Here is a 19,374-nt window from a genome sequence, read left to right as displayed (position 1 = left end):
TTTTTTTGCATTAATTGCTCCAGCAGCTCGAGCTGAATGGATCTCAGGCACTCGCGTGTAATCGCGTCCATGCAGTGCAGTACCGAGTTGTGGAGTCACATCGAATACATAGCGCTAAGCGTTAAGCGCCAAGCGATAGCCGCGTACTAACAATTTTTAATCGAAAGTTATGCGCAGGCTCGTGCAGCTGTCGCGATCTAGCTCCCAGCCCTGCTCTTCAAGCTTTCTTCATCAAAGTCGTTGCCTTACAACTCAATTCCATAACGATTGCTTACGTTACACTCGCGCATAACACGCGACAAGATGGCTGCTGTAAGTAGAATTTACTCGTACCTTCCGCGCAGCCAATTGCTTACAGTAAATTTCCACAGCCTGTGATGACCGTGTCAGAGTCCAAAGACCTTCGAGGTCTGAACCTGATCGCAGCACACTCCCACATTCGAGGCCTTGGTGTGGATGCAACAACCCTTGAGCCTCGAGCTGCTTCTCAAGGTCTCGTTGGACAGGAGAAGGCGCGAAAGGCTGCTGCTGTGATCTTGCAGATGATCAAGGATGGAAAGATTGCTGGTCGTGCTGTTCTCATTGCTGGACCCCCTAGGTATGCTTCCAATCACCATTACCGCACTGCGCGCACTGACACATATGAAGCACAGGAAAAACTGCCATCGCCATGGGTATGGCTCAGTCTCTAGGCCCCGACGTTCCTTTCACAACACTTGCCTCATCAGAAATCTTTTCGCTCGAAATGTCAAAGACCGAAGCCCTTACCCAAGCCTTCCGGAAGTCCATCGGTGTTCGAATAAAGGAGGAGAGCGAAATCATGGAGGGAGAAGTTGTTGAGATCCAGATCGACCGCAGTGTTACTGGTAGCGCAAAGCAGGGAAAGCTAACCATTAAGACCACCGACATGGAGGCAGTCTACGATATGGGTAGCAAGATGATCGATGCCATGACCAAGGAACGCGTTATGGCAGGCGATATTATCTCGATAGACAAGTCTTCTGGAAAGATCACCAAACTCGGCCGATCCTATGCCCGATCTCGCGACTATGATGCCATGGGTGTCGATACCAAATTCCTCCAGTGCCCGGATGGAGAGCTCCAAAAGCGCAAGGAGGTTGTTCACACCGTCACATTACACGAGATTGATGTAATCAACTCAAGAACCCAGGGCTTCCTTGCTCTCTTCTCCGGCGATACCGGCGAAATCCGCAGCGAGATCCGAGATCAGATTAACACAAAGGTCGGCGAGTGGAAGGAGGAGGGCAAGGCCGAGATTGTTCCTGGTGTCTTGTTCATTGATGAAGTGCATATGCTCGATATCGAGTGCTTTTCATACATCAACCGAGCTCTTGAGGACGACCTTGCTCCTGTGGTCATTATGGCCAGTAACCGAGGCAACTCCCGCATCCGCGGTACTGACTACCGCAGTCCTCATGGACTGCCTCTCGACTTCTTGGACCGAGTCGTTATCATCAACACACACGCATATAACCCTGAGGAGATCAAGCAGATTCTGTCCATCCGAGCCCAAGAAGAAGAGATTGATGTGCATCCCGACGCTCTCGCCCTTCTCACAAAGATCGGCCAGGAGGCAGGTCTCCGATACGCCAGTAACCTCATCAGCACTTCGCAACTTGTTTCTGCCAAGAGAAAAGCTAAGCAAGTCGAAGTTGGTGATGTGCAACGCAGCTTCCAGCTCTTCTATGACCCCGCCCGCAGCGTCAAGTTCGTGGCTGAGTCAGAGAAGCGCCTGATCGGCAACACAGGTGCAGTCGACTTCGCAGTAGGCGGAGCGGCCAGCAACGGCGATGAGAAAATGGACCTTAGTTAATTATAATGGCGAGCACAGCCTGGCGTTAAAAGGGTATTGGGTTGTGAAGATAGTAGATCTGAAGTGAGATGGACATCTGTATCATACTGATTTGGGCGTAGAATGGGATAATACGAAAATCCACAAAGAGCACTCTAAATAGTTTTACTCTGTTTCGACCTCCAGCGCAGCAGTGATGGCATTTCGTTTCAGAGAGGATATTTCCAGATATGTACTTGACTCTAAATCTTGTGGTGAACAGAGAGAAGTACTGCGATACGAGGTTTCTGCTATGAGTACTATATCTTGCCATTGAGCTTCAAATATCTAACTGAAGATAACATAAGACTTGCAACTGGGTAGGTGACAACAGTAAAAAGGCGTAATGCTGGATCGGTTTCTATGAAAAACTATATACCTGAAGTCATGCCACGGCATCACCTCTACTCTCACAGTATCATTCACGGGCTTGGAGGCCCTTTCAAATCTATGGGCAGGGCTGAGCATCAGCGGGCGTAATGTTAAAGTGCTTCGAGAAGGGGTCATCAGTCGCAACACGAGGAACATGCTCAATAATACTCGCAATACGCTCGGACTGTTCTGCACCCCAGAAAGTACCGATAAAGGCAAACATGAGATCCAGCCCAGAAGTGACCTAAAAGAGTATCGGATTAGAAATATTGACAGATTCAGGAGATGATCAACGACTTACGCCTGAGGAAGACCAGACTTTACCATCGATGACATAACGAGCGGGAGATACCCAGTTCACTCTGGGACCCATCTCCTTCATAGTCGCCCAGGCGTTCTTGTTAGTCGTTGCTAAATGCTCATCCAAAACACCCGATCTAGCTGCAACGCCGGCACCAGTGCAGATAGTCATCAGCATCTTGACCTTGGGATACATCTTTGCAATGTAATCCGTGACAGCCTGAAGATTCGGGTTCCTCGCGCCAGGGCCACCAGGAACAATAAGCAGATCAAGATCCAGGTCGTCGTCAAATGTATTGGTTGGGGGGATCGTTGGAAAGAAGCTCGAGTTGAACTTGTTCATGGCCAAAGGGGCTGTGCTAACAGGTTCAAGCGTCTCAGCGATGAGGCGAAGATTGAGTTGCTGGACGGTGAGCGAGAGGATCTGGAGAGGATCTAGAGGACCGAAAACATCGATCATGTCGAGAGCCTGGAAGAGAATAACTCCAACGTTGCGGATTTGAGAGCCCGTGATGTTGGGAACGATACCTGGAGTTATACAGGTTGGCTCAGCATCGCGCGAATAGTAAGGAACATGGGCTTTGGGCCTAGCAATAGTTGAGGCAGAGCTGAAATTCAAGAGGCTGAGACCGCTGAGAAGAGAAATCGAGAACTTCATGATCATGAAGCACCTTGACATAGAGCTCGCGTTAAGATTATGTTCTGTAGTGGACAAAAGCAAGATGAAAGAGCAAGGCACACGCATGTAAATGTTGGATTACAGAGGCACTCGACCATATGTACTACCTGTCATACATCCCAAACATGACCAAGAAATCCTTCACTTAATCCGCGACAAATCCTTAATCCCCCCGTTCTACAAAAACCTTCTCAAAATTGCGCTCAGCTTCCTGCAGCCGTATGCAACTCCCCAGCTACCAATTACAGCCAATCATTCTCAGGGTTTCATCTGATTGAAATCTTTCATAATTCTCCAGAGATCAAACAATCCCTCCTCAACTTGTGAACCAATATCGAGGCCACCGCCTTCCTCGCAGAGCTTAGACGACATTAACAGCCTGCAGTAAGAGGTTGAATAAGAGTGATGGAATACTGCGAAGTTTCTGCTTGCCAATAATAAGGCCGCCTTGACTCGCTTCAGGTCTTCAACCCTATTCAATACTCTATCCGCTTAATCCTTGAACCCCTTGTTTCCATAATCACCAATTCCCTGGTACGACACGGGGTAGGCCTAGGTCATCATGTTGGGCAATGTCACTCAACAAGCGATTACCTTATCTCACTAGACTGATGTGATTTCCTTATTTCATTCTCGTGTTTCTCGTGTAATCTACCTTCTCCAGCCGCATCGTCTCATCGGCTCATGACGTAGGGGCCAGTTTCTCTACATCCTCGTTCGTACATCGTTATTACCACCTCTTGCTACTCCTATTGGGTATTCGACCACGCCAGTAAGCTGTGACATCCAGCTCCTTGAAACCATCTCTCTGTCCGTAGAGAGTGTGTATTTTCCTCCCATGAACTCCTATACGCACCGGGGGATGGTCATCCAATCCCTTTTGCCCTAATAGAAAAACAAACACCGACCAAATCGCACGTCTATACACCGATACATGGCACGTATCGTACTCGATTGAGAAAGGGGGCTCAGGTGCGCCCTTCTAAAGCAGCAAGTTGGGCGGCCAGTGCCTCATTCCCTTTCAGTAGATCCTCCAGCCATTCCGCTGCCATCGCAAGCATAGTACTTTTACTGAAACCGCCTCCACGAAGGCCAGGAACAAGATCACACAAGTCGTCAAAGCCTTCTTTAATCAGAGTGCGCCGTTTTTGCTCACTCTTTATGTGGTTCTCGCGCTTCTGTTCTTCTGAAAGGTTCTCTCTCGACACTTTGCTATTGTTTGCTGCCGACTTGCGACGTTTTCCCCCAGCAACGTCATCTGCAACAGCCGAAGTGATGGAACCAGCACGTTCCGCTTTAGGTTTCCGCCTCCGCACAGGCTTAGGCGTGATTGTCTCTTCCTGCGCCTCTTCATCTGGAGTATCCTTATTATTTCTGCTCTTCCGCCTTTTACGCGGGGGCGTATCAGCTTCTTGCACTTTCGTGAGCTCAGTCAATCTGCTATGTGGGAGCGGTCCCTTGGCATGAAGTGGGCTGCTGGGTCGCGTGTTATCGGCGCTTTTACTGGGCTCAAAACATTCCAGAACTTTGAGTTGTTCTTTCGTCAAGGACTCGGCGGTTTCTTTCTCCGAGTTGGGAGTATAGCCTTGAATGCGGTTGAAGTTGGCATCAGAACCCCACTGATATTCGGCAGGCGGTGCTCGATGCTGGCGCTTGTCATGGGGTCCCATCATCCAGTCCGGGTAATGCTCTTGCTCGCTTGCTGCAACGCTGCGTCGATGGTCTTCCCGGAATTCTTCTATAGGTTGATGTCGTAGGTGACCTACTGGAGGTCCTATTGGGTGCCTCTGTACCGAAGTATCAATTCCGTTGGAGTTCTGACGCTGGTTTGGGCCGTTTTGAAGCAGAGTAGCCGCCGCGTTCAGCACATCGTCGGGAGTGTGTCGATGCTCAGTTTGATGTTGTAAATGGGAAGGAGGAGGTGGTGGCGGGGGCATCATATGGGATCCCATTGATGCCATGCCATGGAACTCGTTAAGACTATGGGAGAGTCCTTGAGCCGGTGGCTCGCCAAGTGATGATCCTGGCTGCTGACCAAATGAAGTACTGGATCCCATGAATTGCGGAGGAAGATCAAGCCAAGTATCGCTGAAATTGAGCCCTTCACCGAAGGAGGGCATATTGTAATGGTCGGCATTGATATCATCGAAGAAGGATGTTAGAAGCCTGTTGTCGGTATCTGTCAAGAGAGGAGCTCCAGGTGCAGGCTCTGGCGGATCGTTGATCGGAGGATCTTGATTAGGGTCGAATGAATCTGGTCAGGTTAAAGATTAGCAGACTGCTCTTTGAATTGGTGGATGTGATGCGAAGGATAAGGATCTCGGCGAGCGGTTCACTTACAGCCAAAAGGCATAAAAGGGTCTGAGGGCGGCTGCGACGAACCCATCCTCGGAGCGTGCTGTACGGCGAGCATGGATGCGTCTTTTGTAATATGGGTTTTCTGTAGAGCAAGCGCACTGTGCTACAAATGAGCCACAGTAGATGTATAACTTTTTGTGATTTGAAGGATTGAAAGTATTTGACGGGTGTATCTCGACTCGATGGTGTAAATGGTAATGTTTCCAGAACGGTGTGCCTTTTCGTTCGGCATTAAGCGTACATAGACCAGGACAATATCGAGCTATGTTCTGTCTGTCTAGCACATGACAGTTCAAACCCGCCAAGTCGATGGCAAATGAGTATATGCCTGGACAAATATCGATTCGCTCCACACGAAGCGCAAAGAAGTGACTGTTGTATCTGGCTGGAGTTTAGGAGGTAGTCGCTGGGTCGCGAGAGCACGAGGAGGAACAGATCGATACGACTATGCTGGTGAATAGTTCGTGAATGTATTATGGACTCTGCGATTGTATGTGTGGCATGTACGTTGCTGTTGCATGTGCTTCTTAAATAGAAGACAAGGAAATATGCTGATAGTCGAGTTTTGTCGCTGGAAGCAAACAGTTGTGAATGGAAGTTGGAGAAAAGTCGTTGATAGTAGAGTTGCAGAGCTGCCTGCTTAAGCCATGAAAGAGAAAGAAGAAGAATAAGAGCGACAGGGGATCAACACAAGAAGGGATTTAGTCTGGACGGAGAGTGCATGTGCTAAAACGTGCATTCGCTGCGTCACATCACACCCGCGACCTAGATGAAGACAAAGAAGGAGCAACTAGAGCCCGACTTCTCCTGCTTCTTCATAGGATGGCCGCTATGCTTCTGGCCGGGAAAGGTTTAGGAATTTTACCTTATAGAAGTCAAATGGTAACGGGCCAGGAAAAGGATGGGAGGGTTGGGATGGATTGGACGGGATCGTGGAGGTGGTGGTGGTGTTTAACTAGGTAAAGCGGTTTAGGTGGGCTACGTTGGAGGAAAGCGGCGGGAGCCCACCGTGACTGTCCTGGTGCAGAGGAGCGGTACGGCAGGTGGAAGGCGGACCGTGAGTAGTAACTGCGACTTAGATGGAAGGTAGTCTTGTTTTTGGGGAAATGCATCCAAGGACCAGGCTTGCACGGCAATTGGACCCATTGGTCCATGTTGAGCACATTTTGGACCGTCTTAGCCATGTGGGGTTGCCTCGGAGCATTAGAAGCACTCAATCTCCAAGTACTTTCTACCTCGACCTGATGCGCTCTAGTTATTAATCCCCCATGTTCCCCTCCCCCAGGTCACTGTGTCACCTGCAACTTTCATCGACGTCGACCAAAGCCTTTAGCTTTTAAAAAAGCTTGGTTTTGAGTATTCTTGGAGGAATCGGATCGTGGGTGATGTTCAGCGAGCCGAGTCTCTACCAAAACCATAAAGTGATCCAAGCCCCCCCGCCTTGTTCAACAATTACCAAAGCTCTTTCAACACATTCGTCGTTACATCCCCCCCGAGACTCCCGGTAGGGTACTGTCCGTCCTGTAGGTATGGGTATGGGGGGTGTCTATGGGTCGGATCACCTTGTCATGACGTATCCGTATATCCCATAGTCTGCCGTCCAACTCTATGCATCTATGGGACTATCACATGCTTGAACCTCTCTCATCTTCAGCACTCCCAACAGCTCTATTCTGCGACTTTAGTTGACGACGCCTCATCTCCAGCTGTCATTCATTCACCCAGCCAAGCCTTAAGAGTCAGACAGTTCGTCCATTCTTGATTGGCTCTGTTCTTCTGCTGAGAGACTCGGAGAATCTAGTCATCTTGGCGTTGCACGCAGTTGACTTACTGCAGATAAGTTGGCGGTCACTTGACTCGATTTACTCACCTGTAGTCAGCAACACGATGAGGCTGAACCAACAATATTGCATTGTCTGAATCAGCCAGCATAGCCACAAGCACAAGCTCAAGCACATGCGTCTTTGTTCTCTCGAAAGTGACAAAGACTTTTTTTTTTTACATCGACTCGTGACCACGGTCGGCCCGTGCCAGTATGATATTCAGGGCTTACCAGGGTTGATATAAGACCTCCCTGGAAAGGAAAGATGCCAACTGAAATCATGCTTCTTGTGGGAAATCAGGCCAGGAAGAAGAGCCGAAACCTGTTAGAGCCCCGAAATTCGTCGTGGGGCTTCGAGAACAATTTCATTTCCATGTGTGAATCTAGTTATGTCACTTGGAATTCGGATACGGACCAACTGGCTTAGACGTAAGCTAGGGGAGGCAAGAAAACTTAGGAATTTGATCCTAAATGACAAAAAGAATTAGGTAAGTTGACATAAAGTTAAGGGGTTCTATCGTGAGTTTATTTTTGGCATCCTATCTTGAGGTCTGGAGTTTTCTTGCTTCCCAGGGGCAAGGTACCTTATGTAACTACCTTAATCAACTGATAAAATTGTACCAGGTAGTAAGAGATCTGTATCATTGGTTTCTGGACTTTTGTTCTCTTTTCTCTTCCATGGTTTTGAAATCATAAGCATTGTACAAGATAGAAAATTTTCTAATTCCGGCGGCTGTTAACTGAAAGGATTCTCAATTATTCGGCCTTATAAGGTAAAATTTACGTACCGGACCCATCTTGTGCACATGCCTCTTTTCCCAATGCAGCAGCTGCCTACCCCTGTACCCCAGAATTACGGGCAGACAGGTGGGGCGTTCCTTTGACCACATGCAAATTGTTGTACCTACAGATGTTAACGTTAGCGATAACCTCACTCAGCTGTTACTTAATCTCACACCTGAAATACCTACCGTTACAACGAACGACCTGGATCTGTTCAGCAGCAGTTACAGTAGAAATCTGGAACGTCTCATGTCTAAATCTGTTCCCAACTACCGTGCCCAGGCCCAGATTGATCGGTTCTCGACTTTCATTTAGCTGAACCCCTGAACTCTCAGGTCATCATCGTCACCAGCAACATCGTCAGCCCTCCAATTCGGGCATTATCCGTATAATCTGCCACGAGTACTTTTGAGCTTAATTCTCTCTTGAATACTTGCTGGCCTGTTTCATACTCTCAGCCTCACGGATTTGTTACTCAAAGAATAATAGTTTCTGTCGTGATAGGTTAGTTTCACAATCCCACGTATTGACTTCTCTCATCTGCAACTCCATCACCATGCGGCGGTTGCGCTACGCTACACTGCCTATAGCCTTGGCAGGGGGCGTTATGATCTACGACCTGTCAAGGTAGATCATTTACGTATCTCTCGGTCTATTTCCTGCAGGAGTACATACGATCCATGCTTGCCATGTTGCATATTCACACGCGACATCTCGAATATCAAGCCGAGGCTCAAAGTGAGAGCTCGGCGATGAATCTCCACATTTTTGATCAACTTCAAGGGGAGAGTTTATCATATCAATCTCCTGACTGTTCATTTTATCTGGACAAAAGCCTAGATATCTTTGCCGCCTTTGCCGTCAAATTCTGTCATCAACCCTCTGTGATACTCATACGTTGCATGATGTTGACATATCCCCCCGCTACTCCAAACCACCAACCTCCCCTTTTCGATTTTCTTTACACCACCCTTTTCTCTATTCATTATACTTTACAGGGGTAGATCTGTTATTGACCGCTCATACACAGTCAGGATCCCCGCGATCATCTTGTCAGATACCCACCTTCTGAGTGCCACCGGTAGCAGGTGCCGTAGCCCTGCTTCGGGATATTGTTGGACATCTCTTATGCTGGAGCAGCATGGCTATGCCTGCGATTGATGTGCGCCTTGCCCGTAAAGGGCCCCTGAGGCTCGATCCCATTCCCGAGATCCTACGCCCTTTGATTCGCGCCTATCTCTTGGGCTATGCATCTGCCGTGGCTCCCCGGCTGTTGACATTAGTGTTACAGCATGTTGCTAAGAGAAAGAGGAAACTAGCCAACCAACTTGCCCCGGACCTTGACGATAGCTCATTCGTCAGCTCTGCGGCACACATAGTGAGGACAGGCTTCAATCCGCAGCGGTTTCCAACGTTTTGTGCTATACTAGCTGGTGGCACTACTCTATTGAAGGCAAGTTAACCTACTCATGATGGACCTCGTCTAGTCCAAGAAACTCGCCGAGTTTTTCTGACATTGGTCGCCTTGTCCTTGGCTGTCAGAACTCACCGGAACGTTAATGTTACTTTGATATGCCGTTAGCTAATACGCCGAAAGGAACCTTTGAAAAGCATTCTAGAGAAAACCGCAAGGGGGCTCAGCGAGGCAGGTCGCTTGAGGTAGGCCTTCAGTTTCACTCTAATGAATCATGATGTTCCTTGCTAAACAATCGCCCCAGACTTGCAAGATGGTTGTCAACATTCCTTGCTGCCTGGTTTGGCCTGCGGCTGCTGCACTCCTACGAGGGCCGAGCGTATACCGAAACTGTGCCACCGAAAGAGGGCTCGGCCCATAATACCGAGCCTCAAACAGTCAAGTTTGCTGGTCGAACAATGGATCTGACCCTGTTTGCCGTCACTCGAGCCCTCGATGTCCTTGTTGGTGATCTGTGGGCGAGGCACAAGGCCCGTCGTCTGGCCTCCAACAGGTGGTCCAAGGTAATTAGGCCATGAAAATCACCTGATTATGATTATCAGATATCCATAGTTACTGACACCTTCCGAAGGCTGAACGATTCCTCTCCAAGTTTGTCGACCCCCTTGTCTTTGCAGCTTCATCAGGCCTTGTTATGTGGGCTTGGTTCTATCATCCCAGCCGTCTGCCCCGCAGCTACAACAAATGGATCACTTCGGCAGCTTCCGTGGACTTAAGACTCATCGAAGCCCTTCGGCGGTGCCATTCAGGCGAGTTTCAGTACGGCAAGGAGACTGGTCAGGCACATCTCCTTCAAGGCATGTGTGTGGACTACGAGTGGCCACTTGCCTGGGGAGATCCTGCGGTAGTTGTTCCCATACCTTGCCAAATGGTCCATATGTCCAGCGGGCCTTCATGCGAGTACCATGCTGCAAGCCGCTTCTTTCGTGCCTGGAAGTGGTCTATGGCTACGTACTTACCCCTGACACTCGCACTCGCTCTTCGAAACCCTTCTCGCAAAGCTCTACATCGAGCCATAACCTCGTCTTGCCGCTCCTCTAGTTTCCTCGCGACCTTTATCACACTCTTCTATTATGGAGTCTGTTTGAGCCGCACACGCGTCGGACCCCGGCTTCCTGGCGGCACAACCATTGAGCGGCGTCAGAGCATGGATAGTGGGATCTGCGTTGGTACAGGTTGTTTGCTTTGTGGCTGGAGTATCATGATTGAAACAGAAAGCCGGCGAAAGGATATTGCGCTCTTCGTTGCCCCTCGTGCCTTGGCCACTGTTCTGCCTCGACGGTATTCTTTGGACAAGGAGTGGCGAGAGAGACTTGTATTCGCCGCCAGTACTGCCGTTGTCTTTACGTGCGTGGCAGAGAACCCCGATCGAGTGAGGGGCGTCTTTGGAAAACTGCTAAAGATGGTTCTCAGTAAGTAAACGAGCTGGCTCGGCATACATCAGGAACTGGGACCTCTGTTTCGATCTTGCCATTCCCATCCTTTTTTTCTTGTCGTAACCAATGTGTACAGTAGAGCAACGTTGCATAAAATAGTACTTGAATTCTAATGTATAATTATTAAGCAATAAGACCAGATTTGGTCACAAGGCCATGTATGTAATGTAATATGATAATTCAACTGCAATGTGTCTATATGCTACTAAGCTCATTATCCCTTAAACCAAGCAACAGCCCCCAGCACAAAAATACAGGCCAGCATATCACTCCTCACTGTGGTAAATATCTGACCATATCGCATCACGACCTCAACATAGCCCTTGGCAGGCTGGGGTAAGAATTGCACCACGGTGCCTACAATGCCAGAAGGGGGGCTGCCTCTCCTATCCAGAAAGAAGCGAGTTGTGAGTAGCAGCGACTCGGCTGTGGCAAATGTCCAAAAGAACAGCTTTTTGCGGTGCTCCAGTTCCGTCTCAAGCTCAGGCTCAGCGGCTGCAATGAGCGGATCCGCGGGTGTCGTGCCTGCAAGGGCGGCACGCTCACGCTCGATCTTGCTGCCAGTGAAGGGGGTAAGTATGACGATGTAGAAGCCCAGGCCGAGAGCTACAAGGGCATGGAGAAGACGCCAGAGGTTTGTAGAGGCGCTATTGCGGACGGCTGTGGGCGGTACGGGGGGTCCTTGGCCGGGTGCCATGCCTGGCATACCAGGAAAAGGAGGCATTGAGCCAGCAGGAAGACCAGCACCAGCCATCAATTGGGACATCATCTTCATCATGGGATCTTCCTCAGCTGCTCCGGGTGCAGGGCTAGCGGTACCGCTGCCATTACCACGCTCGAAGCCAAGCATCATCTGCCGCAGCTGATCCTCTGAGATGGCGGGTTCTGTGATTTCAGGTGCATTCGTTCGTGAAGTGGCAGTCCGCTTAGGCTCGTAGTAGTGATCTGAGATATCGACTTCTTCCGGGTCGGCATGATCGGCGGTGGCAGACGCAGCGGGCGCTGGCGCTGGTGCTGGTGTCGGTATCGGGGCATCAGCCATGGCAGTAGACGCAGTAGTAGGTTCTGGGTCTATGAAAGAAGGTTAGCAACTCTGCAGCTGGAGTTATATGGAACAGCTGAATCGAACCTCCTGGGATACGACCCCCAAGACCAGTAATCTTGTTCAACCTTGCAGAACCCCCAGCCTTGAGCTTGGCTTCACGGCGCTCCTTGCGAAGACGCGCTTGTTCAGCAGCTCGCTGAGCGGCAGCATCTTCAGGACTTTGCGTCGCCTCCGACATGATTTGATAGTTATTGGGAGACGTCTTTTTGGTGTCGATATTGAAATATTGGTGTTGATGGGCTCTGGTGACGATGATGTGGTACTTTGGTCGAGTGGGGATCCATTGACAACTGGCCATGATATAGCGCAAGATGATACAAGTCACCTACCCTGGAGATTCACATGCTGATATCGCAATGCCTCGCATTTTCTTTTGACTCATAAATAAATGGTATTCGAATTTGTATGTATTATTATGTTCTCAAACCTTGATCCTGAACAAATATTCTACTTCCATATTTCACTGAAACAATCACATCTCTTTACTAGACGACGCGTCGGAAGTTCAGGGATTCAATGGTTGATTACGAAATATTATTCGAAGAAACATTACCAGAGTTTTAGAATCATGGCAGTATTATGAACTAGACAGGCACACAATAACGTCGTCATTTATTTTTCTATCTACTAAACCCTCGGCGTGGGAGTCTTCATGTAAACTTCGTCCCCAACCATGCACACCACGCGCTAAGCTATTCAACATCACATCCCTACCCTCCATACATGATCCATAAGCAAGGCACAATAAGTCATTTTATACTAAAAAGAAGCTTGCTCACGGGGTAGCCTTGCTCATGCTAATCAATCGCTTGACACCGACCTATTGTTGGGCGAGTTAGCATTGTAACCGAGATATGACACAACAAGAACTTACCATCCAGTTGCCGCACTCCTCAGTCTTGTCTCTCTGAAGCTCAACCTGAAGCCTGTGTGCACCTTCGTAATTCCTGGCCTCAATAGCATTGGCAAGCTCGTTAAGCTGTTCAATTGTATCAGGCTTGACAAGTTCCTCGTTGTTAAGGTGGTCAAAGAGCAAGCCAAGTCGCTTCTGCGTATCCTTAACTTGGGGTGCAAATGTCGCAGGGGCCTTGGATGCAACTCGTTGCATATCCTGGTCTAGGATGTCCACCAAACGCTGGGCATTAGGCGGGATATGCGAGCGGTCACCCGCAGGATGTCTGGCCCTGGGAGGGGCTGACGCCTGGGGAGGAGGAGGAGGAGTTGGCTTAGGAGAGGAAGCAGCGGGAGGTCCACCAGGAGGTCCAGGTCGGCCCATGGGAGGAGGTCCGGTCGGAGGAGGCCCCGTGGGAGGTGCAGATTGTTGAGCAGGAGGGACACCATATGGAGAGGGAGCATACTGGTTATGAGGCGTCGACTGCTGAGGAGGAGCTCCAAATGACCCAGCCTGGGGAGGACGGCTTGTGGCTCCAGGAGGGGGTACAGACCCTGGGGGTTGGCTGTACTGTTGCTGCTGCTGTGCTGCAGGAGTGGGAGCATATCGGTTAGTGGGGGGCCCTCCTGCTGGAGGAGCATTGTACGGCGATGCTGTTCGAGGAACGACATTGGGCATTGGTGGGGGGATCGCGCCGGCAGCAGGAGGAGGGGGCGCGTATGGGTTATGGCTACTGGCAGCAGGAGGGGGAGGAGCCTGGAAGTTTTGTGGAGGAGCTGCTAGAGGTGACTGAACGCGAGGCGGCGCTGATCCTTTGGGTGGTGGCGGAGGGGGAGTCGAGCCAGTTCGCTGTCCAAAAGGAGACGCGCCAGGAGGTGGAGGAGGTACACCTGTGCCTTGTTGGCCAGGGAAAGGAGATGTGATAGGCTGGACACTGGGCGTGGTCCTGCGCGCCGGGGGGGCTTTGGTGACAAGAGGAACATCATTCCAGTTGTCCATATTCTTCATCTTGGCGGCAGGTGTCATTGATGAAGGTGTTGTGTTTCGAGGAGGACCGCTCATCGGTGGGGGGGCCAGGGGGGCGGGAGCACCGTAACCCGGCTGAGCAGGAGGCTGATAACCACTGGGCGCTCCATATCCAGTTTGCGCAGGAGGAGCATAACTGTTCTGTGGTTGATAAGGATTTGAGGGGGGTTGATATTGCTGTGCTGGCGACCCAGTTGATCGGGGAGCAGCCGGGCTTGGGGCAATATGGCTGTAGGGGTTAGCTGGAACAGAGCCAGGCACAGTGCCAACCACAGGTGCGGGTTGAGGAGGTTGGTAGCCAACAGCAGGCTGAAGCCTGGACGATGTCCGGCTCGATGAGGCTGGCACTCGTGAAGCGGGCTGAGCAGAAGGCTTCTTGGTAGCAAGGCGCACACGGTTCCTTGCCAATTCCGCCGCGGGGTAGTTGGAAGGGAGGAGATCGAGGTACTTCTGAGCGGTCTCTAGCTGACCGTGACCAGCCAGAATATCTGCGTACTCGGTGTATTTGTCGTACAGAACGGAAAGCTTCCAATCCGAGGTCAAACTTGTCTCGTTATCCTGGAATTTGGTGGCGTGACGGAAGACGGTGACCTTCTCGATGAAATTCTGCAGAGTTCTAGCATGAACTGAGAACGTGGAATCTTCAGACTCCTCTTTCAATCCAGCCTGTTCAGCCTCGTCAAACTCGTCAGCCCAGATAGACACCACCTTCTCGAGCTTTGATCCAACAAGGTAGCAGAAAGATGCGTCCTTTCGATCGCCCTCTTCGTTGATTCGGTCGCCGAGCGCTTCGCAGAGGTCAGAGAACTCATTAGGGTCGGAAAATGTACAAATAATAGCCATGGTCTCCTTCCAGTTCTCCAAATCGGCGTTGTAGACCACATCCCAGAGGTTCTTAGCTATAACAGAACCAAGCAAACGCATGTAACTGGGCATACCGCTCTTGCGGGACAGATACGCGGCCTGGACCTTGTCAACAAGTTCTTGACCACCACAGTTGGCGATCAAGAATGCGTCGGCGAAACGGTCCTCCTTGAGGCAAAGTTCAGTTGCCTTGGAAAAGTTACCCAACATCAGAGCAGAGGTGATGTTCTTTTCAACTGCGGTATCAGAGTCGCTGAAAAGATGGAAAGGGTTATCAGTCTTGGCACCCTTCGTAGCGGCGAGATTGGACAAGAAGTCGTCACTATCGCCCTCAGCACCATCAAAGAAGCTCGAGACTCGCTTCTTCTTCTCTTCGACGTCCTCATCTGAGGGTTTGGTTTCCTCATCATCTTGGACTTCGGATGCCTCCTCGGCACTGCCATTCGTGAGGTCGTCCTTGGTGAAGCCAAGATATTCGACAATTTTGCTACGGGGGTTCTCGCCGACAAGAGTCTCCATCACTTTCCAATCAGCCTTTTCCTCATCAGTCTTGGCTTGCTCAACCCGGTCAGCACAGATTTCAGAGATCTTGCCAGATGCGATATCCTCTTGAAATTTTTCGGTAGCAGTAGAAATGTCAGAATCAACGGAGAAGTTAGTGATCAAGATCTTCGATGAACGCTTTTGCCCGGGCTGAGTAGCATTGGGCTTGAACACGACAATCTTTCCACCAAAGCCGAATGAAGCACCCACGGGCCTCTCGAACCAGTTGGGAGCCTTGGCCAATGACCAAGAGGCATCTTGAGGCTGGTCCTGAGCAGCGCGGAAGAAGTCCTCATCGTCAAGGTTCTTCTCGGCCGCGGCCTTAGTAGTATCAGGGTTGGTGTTTTGGAGAGTCTGCACCGTGATCTTGCCGTCGAAGCTGGCAGTTGCCGAAAGATTGGGGTTGTGAGGGTTGAACCGGGTGAGGAAAGTCCAGTTCGTCACCTCTGGCAGTTCGCCATACCGCTCGCCAGTGTTAGGATTCCACACAATGGTACGGTTATCCTTGCCTGACGACAACAAGAGGTCGGCATCTTGCTGGCACCAAGACAGGGATAGAATACCAGACTCGTGACCTTGAAGCGTTCTCTCGGGAGCATTGGAGTTTCGCAGGTTCCATAGAAGGATGACAGGGGAGTTGTCGTCCGGGGTAGCTGTCAAGAGCTTCGTCGAGTTGTTGGGGTCCCAAGCAATGGAACTAACAGCCTTTCGATTGTTGTTGAGTGTTAGAGAAGCCTTTTTAGTCTTCAGGTCCCAAACAGTGACAAATCCACCGTTTCCACCGGTGGCGAGAATGTGTGAGACCTTTTGGTTCCATGCGAGGCATTCGATGTCGTCTGATCGGGCAGCAGCATTGCCTAGTCGGAAGGGGTTGGCAATATCGTTGACATCGTAGATGAAGAGCTCCCCTTTGGCGCCAGCTGTGGCCAGGATTTGAGGCTTCAAGGGGTTGAATTCAAGTGTCTTGATCGGGCCACTATGTTTTGATGTTTGGGAAATTAAAGCATCAGACTCTCCAGCAATAAGTTTCTCAGCATCCCAAAGGTCTAGGGAGCCGTTCTCGAGGGCACCAGCAATGATGCCCCTGGGGTGATCCTTGCTGGGAGGGCCCCATGCAACATCGTAAAACCTGAAGCGTTGATCAGAAAATGAGGTTTCAAAAGCGCATTCTTGAGTATCTACCTAGCGTCGGTGCTGATGCTAGCGACAGGTTGTAGTTCGAGACCTTGTTGTTGATCATCCAGAGCAAGATCCCAGAGTTCGAGCTTGCTCTCATCCGAGAAATCGACATCGACAGCTCCAGCACGAGTACCGGTGACTAGAATTGGCTTCCCAGCACCCGGTGACCAGGCGAAGGCGGCCGTTCGTGGAATCTCTCGAAGGCGCACCATGATGGTGATGGTGGGGAGTTTAGGGACTAATGCGACAAATGTACCAGCTCAGGATGATGTTTCGATATAATAAGACGAGTTAAAAAGACAAGAAAATGGACAATTACGGCTGAGAAAACTCCATAAAGTTCTCAACGAATCGTCGCCTCTGCCCGCAGTACTGCTTCAAAAGGAGAACGAAGCAGGGCGAGGTCGGTGGAGGTGTGTCCTGTAGTGGGAGTGGGAGGTATGATGCCAGATTGCAGGCTGGCTGGCTCTCCCCGTTAGTTGGCTCCTCCTGAGTCCTGAGCTCCCTGTGGCCACGTCCGTGCCTCCTGAGTAAGGTAGGTTGTCCAGAAGGTGGGGCAACTTGTCACGTGAAGTGAGAGAGCTTGATCAGCTAAGGTATGATGTCTATAGGTACGTTAGTGCCAGTGAAGAGGGGAATGAATTGAGAGAAGCCGGAAATATCCTAGCTATTGCTACGTAAAGAGCAAGGTACATCTTATTTATGATCGTGGATTGAGGCCGCTTGTTGAGTTGGATCTCAAGGTTCAAGGCAGCAGCTGTGTGATCTGGTGAGACTTAACATTAAGGTTATTGTGTGTTTTGGGCGTAGTATATGATGCCTTATATTGTATTGTGGAAAAACAAATACTATATTTTATTATATGGCGTTAGGGCCTTTGGCTTTACTTTGCGTATTGCTATATGGGCATTTTGACTTTTAAAGTAAAGAGCAAGCTATTTATTTCATGGCAAAAGTGCGGAAGTTTAAAGGTTAATCGGTGTTTGATTTATTACCATGCCAATGTTTTGGTCAGACTCACTTACAGGACCCTGAAAGATAGCATATGCCTTAATATTGAAGCTGCCTGTCATAAAATTGGCAATTACGTCTTGAGGGACATTTTTAAAGATAATATAAACTACTTATCTATATTGGTAGTCTGCATGAATTGGGCAAGTATAAGCGTGAAACTGCCAGAAGCCAAATGTTGTAAGTCAAGATCGGAAAGCTTCCATGATCACGTGATAAGCACAGAACCTCTGAGTTACTCGAGCGCACGTTGAGTGAATGCTATGAGTTCAACTTCAAGGGCTTTCAAGCTTACGTTAACACCATCCATTCTTCTTTCAATCACTAAAAGCGCATATATCATTCCAAAATGTCAGACGCAGCTCGCTGGAAAGCCACTGTCTATGTAGGCGGACTATCTCAAATGGCAACTCAGAGTCATGTCCTCGACGCTTTCATCCCATTCGGTGAGATAGTCGAGGTCAAAGTACCAAAACCCGATGCGCCAAACTCTACAGAGGCACACAGAGGATTCGCCTATGTCGAGTTCGAAGACGCAGCTGATGCGAAGGAGGCTATTGACAATATGGATCAATCGGAGTTTTTCGGAAAGGTCCTCAAGGTATCACAGGCCAAGGCACCCAAAAGCGCAGAGGATGGGCTTGGTAGCAAAACAGCTATTTGGGAGAAGGTATGTTATAATCGAAATGATTGACAAGCAAACTAACATGATTTATAGGAAGGATGGTTGGCCGAGCATGCGGCAGATGATCAGGAAACAGTGCCAGATGCTGGTCCTGACCCCATGCAAGGATTGGAACAACTCGACGTTGCAGGACCAAAACCCGAATGAGGATACAAGTTGGAGGTTTGTTATTGAGCTTATTGCCGGCATAGCGAAGGCGTTCAAGGCATTGGATTGGATTCACGGTTACTGGCGAGAAAGGATGACATATCATCACCGAGAATATTCAGATTTTATACCTGATGGGTTTCCCTACTACCGCACTCATCTGAAATGTACAGTACTGTCCTTCCGAAAACACGTGGACATGCGAACAATTTCATTTCCCCAACAGCATCCCTATCTTTATGCCAAATTTAGTGACCCTCACTCTCGCCCTCGGCGTGGCCCTCAGCGTGGCCAGCATCGTGGCGGCCAGCAGGACCCTGTCGGGCCAGACGGAGGTTCTTATCAACGATGAACTTGCGAGAGATGGAGTAGCCGGCAGCGCCGAGAGCGAAGCCAACGACGACAGCTAGATATAGACATTAGACAAAGGCATGGTTCAGTTAAGTCGTAGTGGTTTACCGAGAGGGTACAGCTCAGGAGGGATCTGCTTGAGCTTTCGGAGACGCTGAGAGACGGTATGGCCTTGGATTCTGTCAGTATGCAGACCAATTGAGATGGTTTCGCATCCGCGTTTGTAGAATCGGGTCGTTCGATTAAGCATCGTCGGGAACTTGTAGCATTACGTACCAGCCTGGTCCTCTTTCTATAAAACGAAGCTGGGTCAGCAATTGATGTCATACTGAGCCGAGGGCTAAAGAGCTCGTTCCCTCAGACCATTGCATAGATTTGGAGATACTCACGGGGACGGGTCGCAACATGCGAGGCGTCTGCCTGAACATTCGAAGAGCAGTGGTAGAACGCATCTTGGAGTGAGTGGGGAGGGTCTAAGGAATCAAAGTCCAGAGG

General features: G+C 49.9%; 9 protein-coding genes across 10 annotated transcripts; 3 read left to right on the top strand and 6 right to left on the bottom strand.

Moving 5' to 3' along the window:
* The first annotated feature begins 165 nt into the window (after positions 1-165).
* On the top strand, positions 166-2,110 carry FOIG_03318 (RuvB-like helicase 2). The gene is made up of 3 exons (XM_031201131.1): positions 166-312; positions 372-598; positions 649-2,110. Exons 1-3 carry the CDS (start codon positions 304-306, stop codon positions 1,832-1,834), a joined length of 1,422 nt encoding a protein of 473 aa, XP_031068655.1. The 5' UTR covers positions 166-303; the 3' UTR covers positions 1,835-2,110.
* Positions 2,111-2,221: 111 nt separating this feature from the next.
* FOIG_03317 (uncharacterized protein) lies at positions 2,222-3,278 on the bottom strand. The gene is made up of 2 exons (XM_031201130.1): positions 2,526-3,278; positions 2,222-2,468 (listed from the first exon to the last, which is right to left on the bottom strand). Exons 1-2 carry the CDS (start codon positions 3,267-3,269, stop codon positions 2,301-2,303), a joined length of 912 nt encoding a protein of 303 aa, XP_031068654.1. The 5' UTR covers positions 3,270-3,278; the 3' UTR covers positions 2,222-2,300.
* Positions 3,279-3,353: 75 nt separating this feature from the next.
* FOIG_03316 (uncharacterized protein) lies at positions 3,354-6,508 on the bottom strand. The gene is made up of 2 exons (XM_031201129.1): positions 5,544-6,508; positions 3,354-5,457 (listed from the first exon to the last, which is right to left on the bottom strand). Exons 1-2 carry the CDS (start codon positions 5,614-5,616, stop codon positions 4,172-4,174), a joined length of 1,359 nt encoding a protein of 452 aa, XP_031068653.1. The 5' UTR covers positions 5,617-6,508; the 3' UTR covers positions 3,354-4,171.
* Positions 6,509-7,186: 678 nt separating this feature from the next.
* On the bottom strand, positions 7,187-8,857 carry FOIG_03315 (uncharacterized protein; the record flags this gene model as incomplete). Its single annotated transcript, XM_031201128.1, has 3 exons — positions 7,187-7,267; positions 8,172-8,287; positions 8,842-8,857. 3 exons carry the CDS (start codon positions 8,855-8,857, stop codon positions 7,187-7,189), a joined length of 213 nt encoding a protein of 70 aa, XP_031068652.1.
* Positions 8,313-12,432, top strand: FOIG_03314 (uncharacterized protein). 2 transcript variants are annotated; one of them, XM_031201126.1, is made up of 5 exons: positions 8,313-8,670; positions 9,197-9,619; positions 9,764-9,825; positions 9,885-10,143; positions 10,212-12,432. In XM_031201126.1, the coding sequence occupies exons 2-5, from the start codon at positions 9,308-9,310 to the stop codon at positions 11,058-11,060; spliced, it is 1,482 nt and encodes a 493-aa protein (XP_031068650.1). In that variant the 5' UTR covers positions 8,313-8,670; positions 9,197-9,307; the 3' UTR covers positions 11,061-12,432. The 2 variants fall into 2 exon arrangements, with proteins under 2 accessions (XP_031068650.1, XP_031068651.1); XM_031201127.1 differs by lacking the exon at positions 8,313-8,670 and having other exon boundaries at positions 8,892-9,619.
* Positions 10,159-12,443, bottom strand: FOIG_03313 (uncharacterized protein). The gene is made up of 2 exons (XM_031201125.1): positions 12,206-12,443; positions 10,159-12,147 (listed from the first exon to the last, which is right to left on the bottom strand). The coding sequence occupies exons 1-2, from the start codon at positions 12,357-12,359 to the stop codon at positions 11,291-11,293; spliced, it is 1,011 nt and encodes a 336-aa protein (XP_031068649.1). The 5' UTR covers positions 12,360-12,443; the 3' UTR covers positions 10,159-11,290.
* Positions 12,444-12,732: 289 nt separating this feature from the next.
* FOIG_03312 (uncharacterized protein) lies at positions 12,733-17,211 on the bottom strand. Its single transcript, XM_031201124.1, has 3 exons — positions 16,689-17,211; positions 13,056-16,635; positions 12,733-13,001 (listed from the first exon to the last, which is right to left on the bottom strand). The coding sequence occupies exons 1-3, from the start codon at positions 16,895-16,897 to the stop codon at positions 12,957-12,959; spliced, it is 3,834 nt and encodes a 1,277-aa protein (XP_031068648.1). The 5' UTR covers positions 16,898-17,211; the 3' UTR covers positions 12,733-12,956.
* A 745-nt stretch (positions 17,212-17,956) lies between these two features.
* On the top strand, positions 17,957-18,819 carry FOIG_03311 (peptidylprolyl isomerase). Its single transcript, XM_031201123.1, has 2 exons — positions 17,957-18,366; positions 18,415-18,819. The coding sequence occupies exons 1-2, from the start codon at positions 18,046-18,048 to the stop codon at positions 18,526-18,528; spliced, it is 435 nt and encodes a 144-aa protein (XP_031068647.1). The 5' UTR covers positions 17,957-18,045; the 3' UTR covers positions 18,529-18,819.
* On the bottom strand, positions 18,624-19,291 carry FOIG_03310 (uncharacterized protein). The gene is made up of 2 exons (XM_031201122.1): positions 18,988-19,291; positions 18,624-18,934 (listed from the first exon to the last, which is right to left on the bottom strand). Exons 1-2 carry the CDS (start codon positions 19,204-19,206, stop codon positions 18,740-18,742), a joined length of 414 nt encoding a protein of 137 aa, XP_031068646.1. The 5' UTR covers positions 19,207-19,291; the 3' UTR covers positions 18,624-18,739.
* Between the last annotated feature and the right edge of the window lie 83 nt (positions 19,292-19,374).

The sequence above is a fragment of the Fusarium odoratissimum genome (genome assembly GCF_000260195.1).
Source record: "Fusarium odoratissimum NRRL 54006 unplaced genomic scaffold supercont1.4, whole genome shotgun sequence".
Classification (NCBI taxonomy): Eukaryota; Fungi; Ascomycota; class Sordariomycetes; order Hypocreales; family Nectriaceae; genus Fusarium; species Fusarium odoratissimum.
The sequence above is the reverse complement of the archived record's forward strand: the minus strand, read 5'-3'. Positions and strand labels throughout refer to the sequence as shown.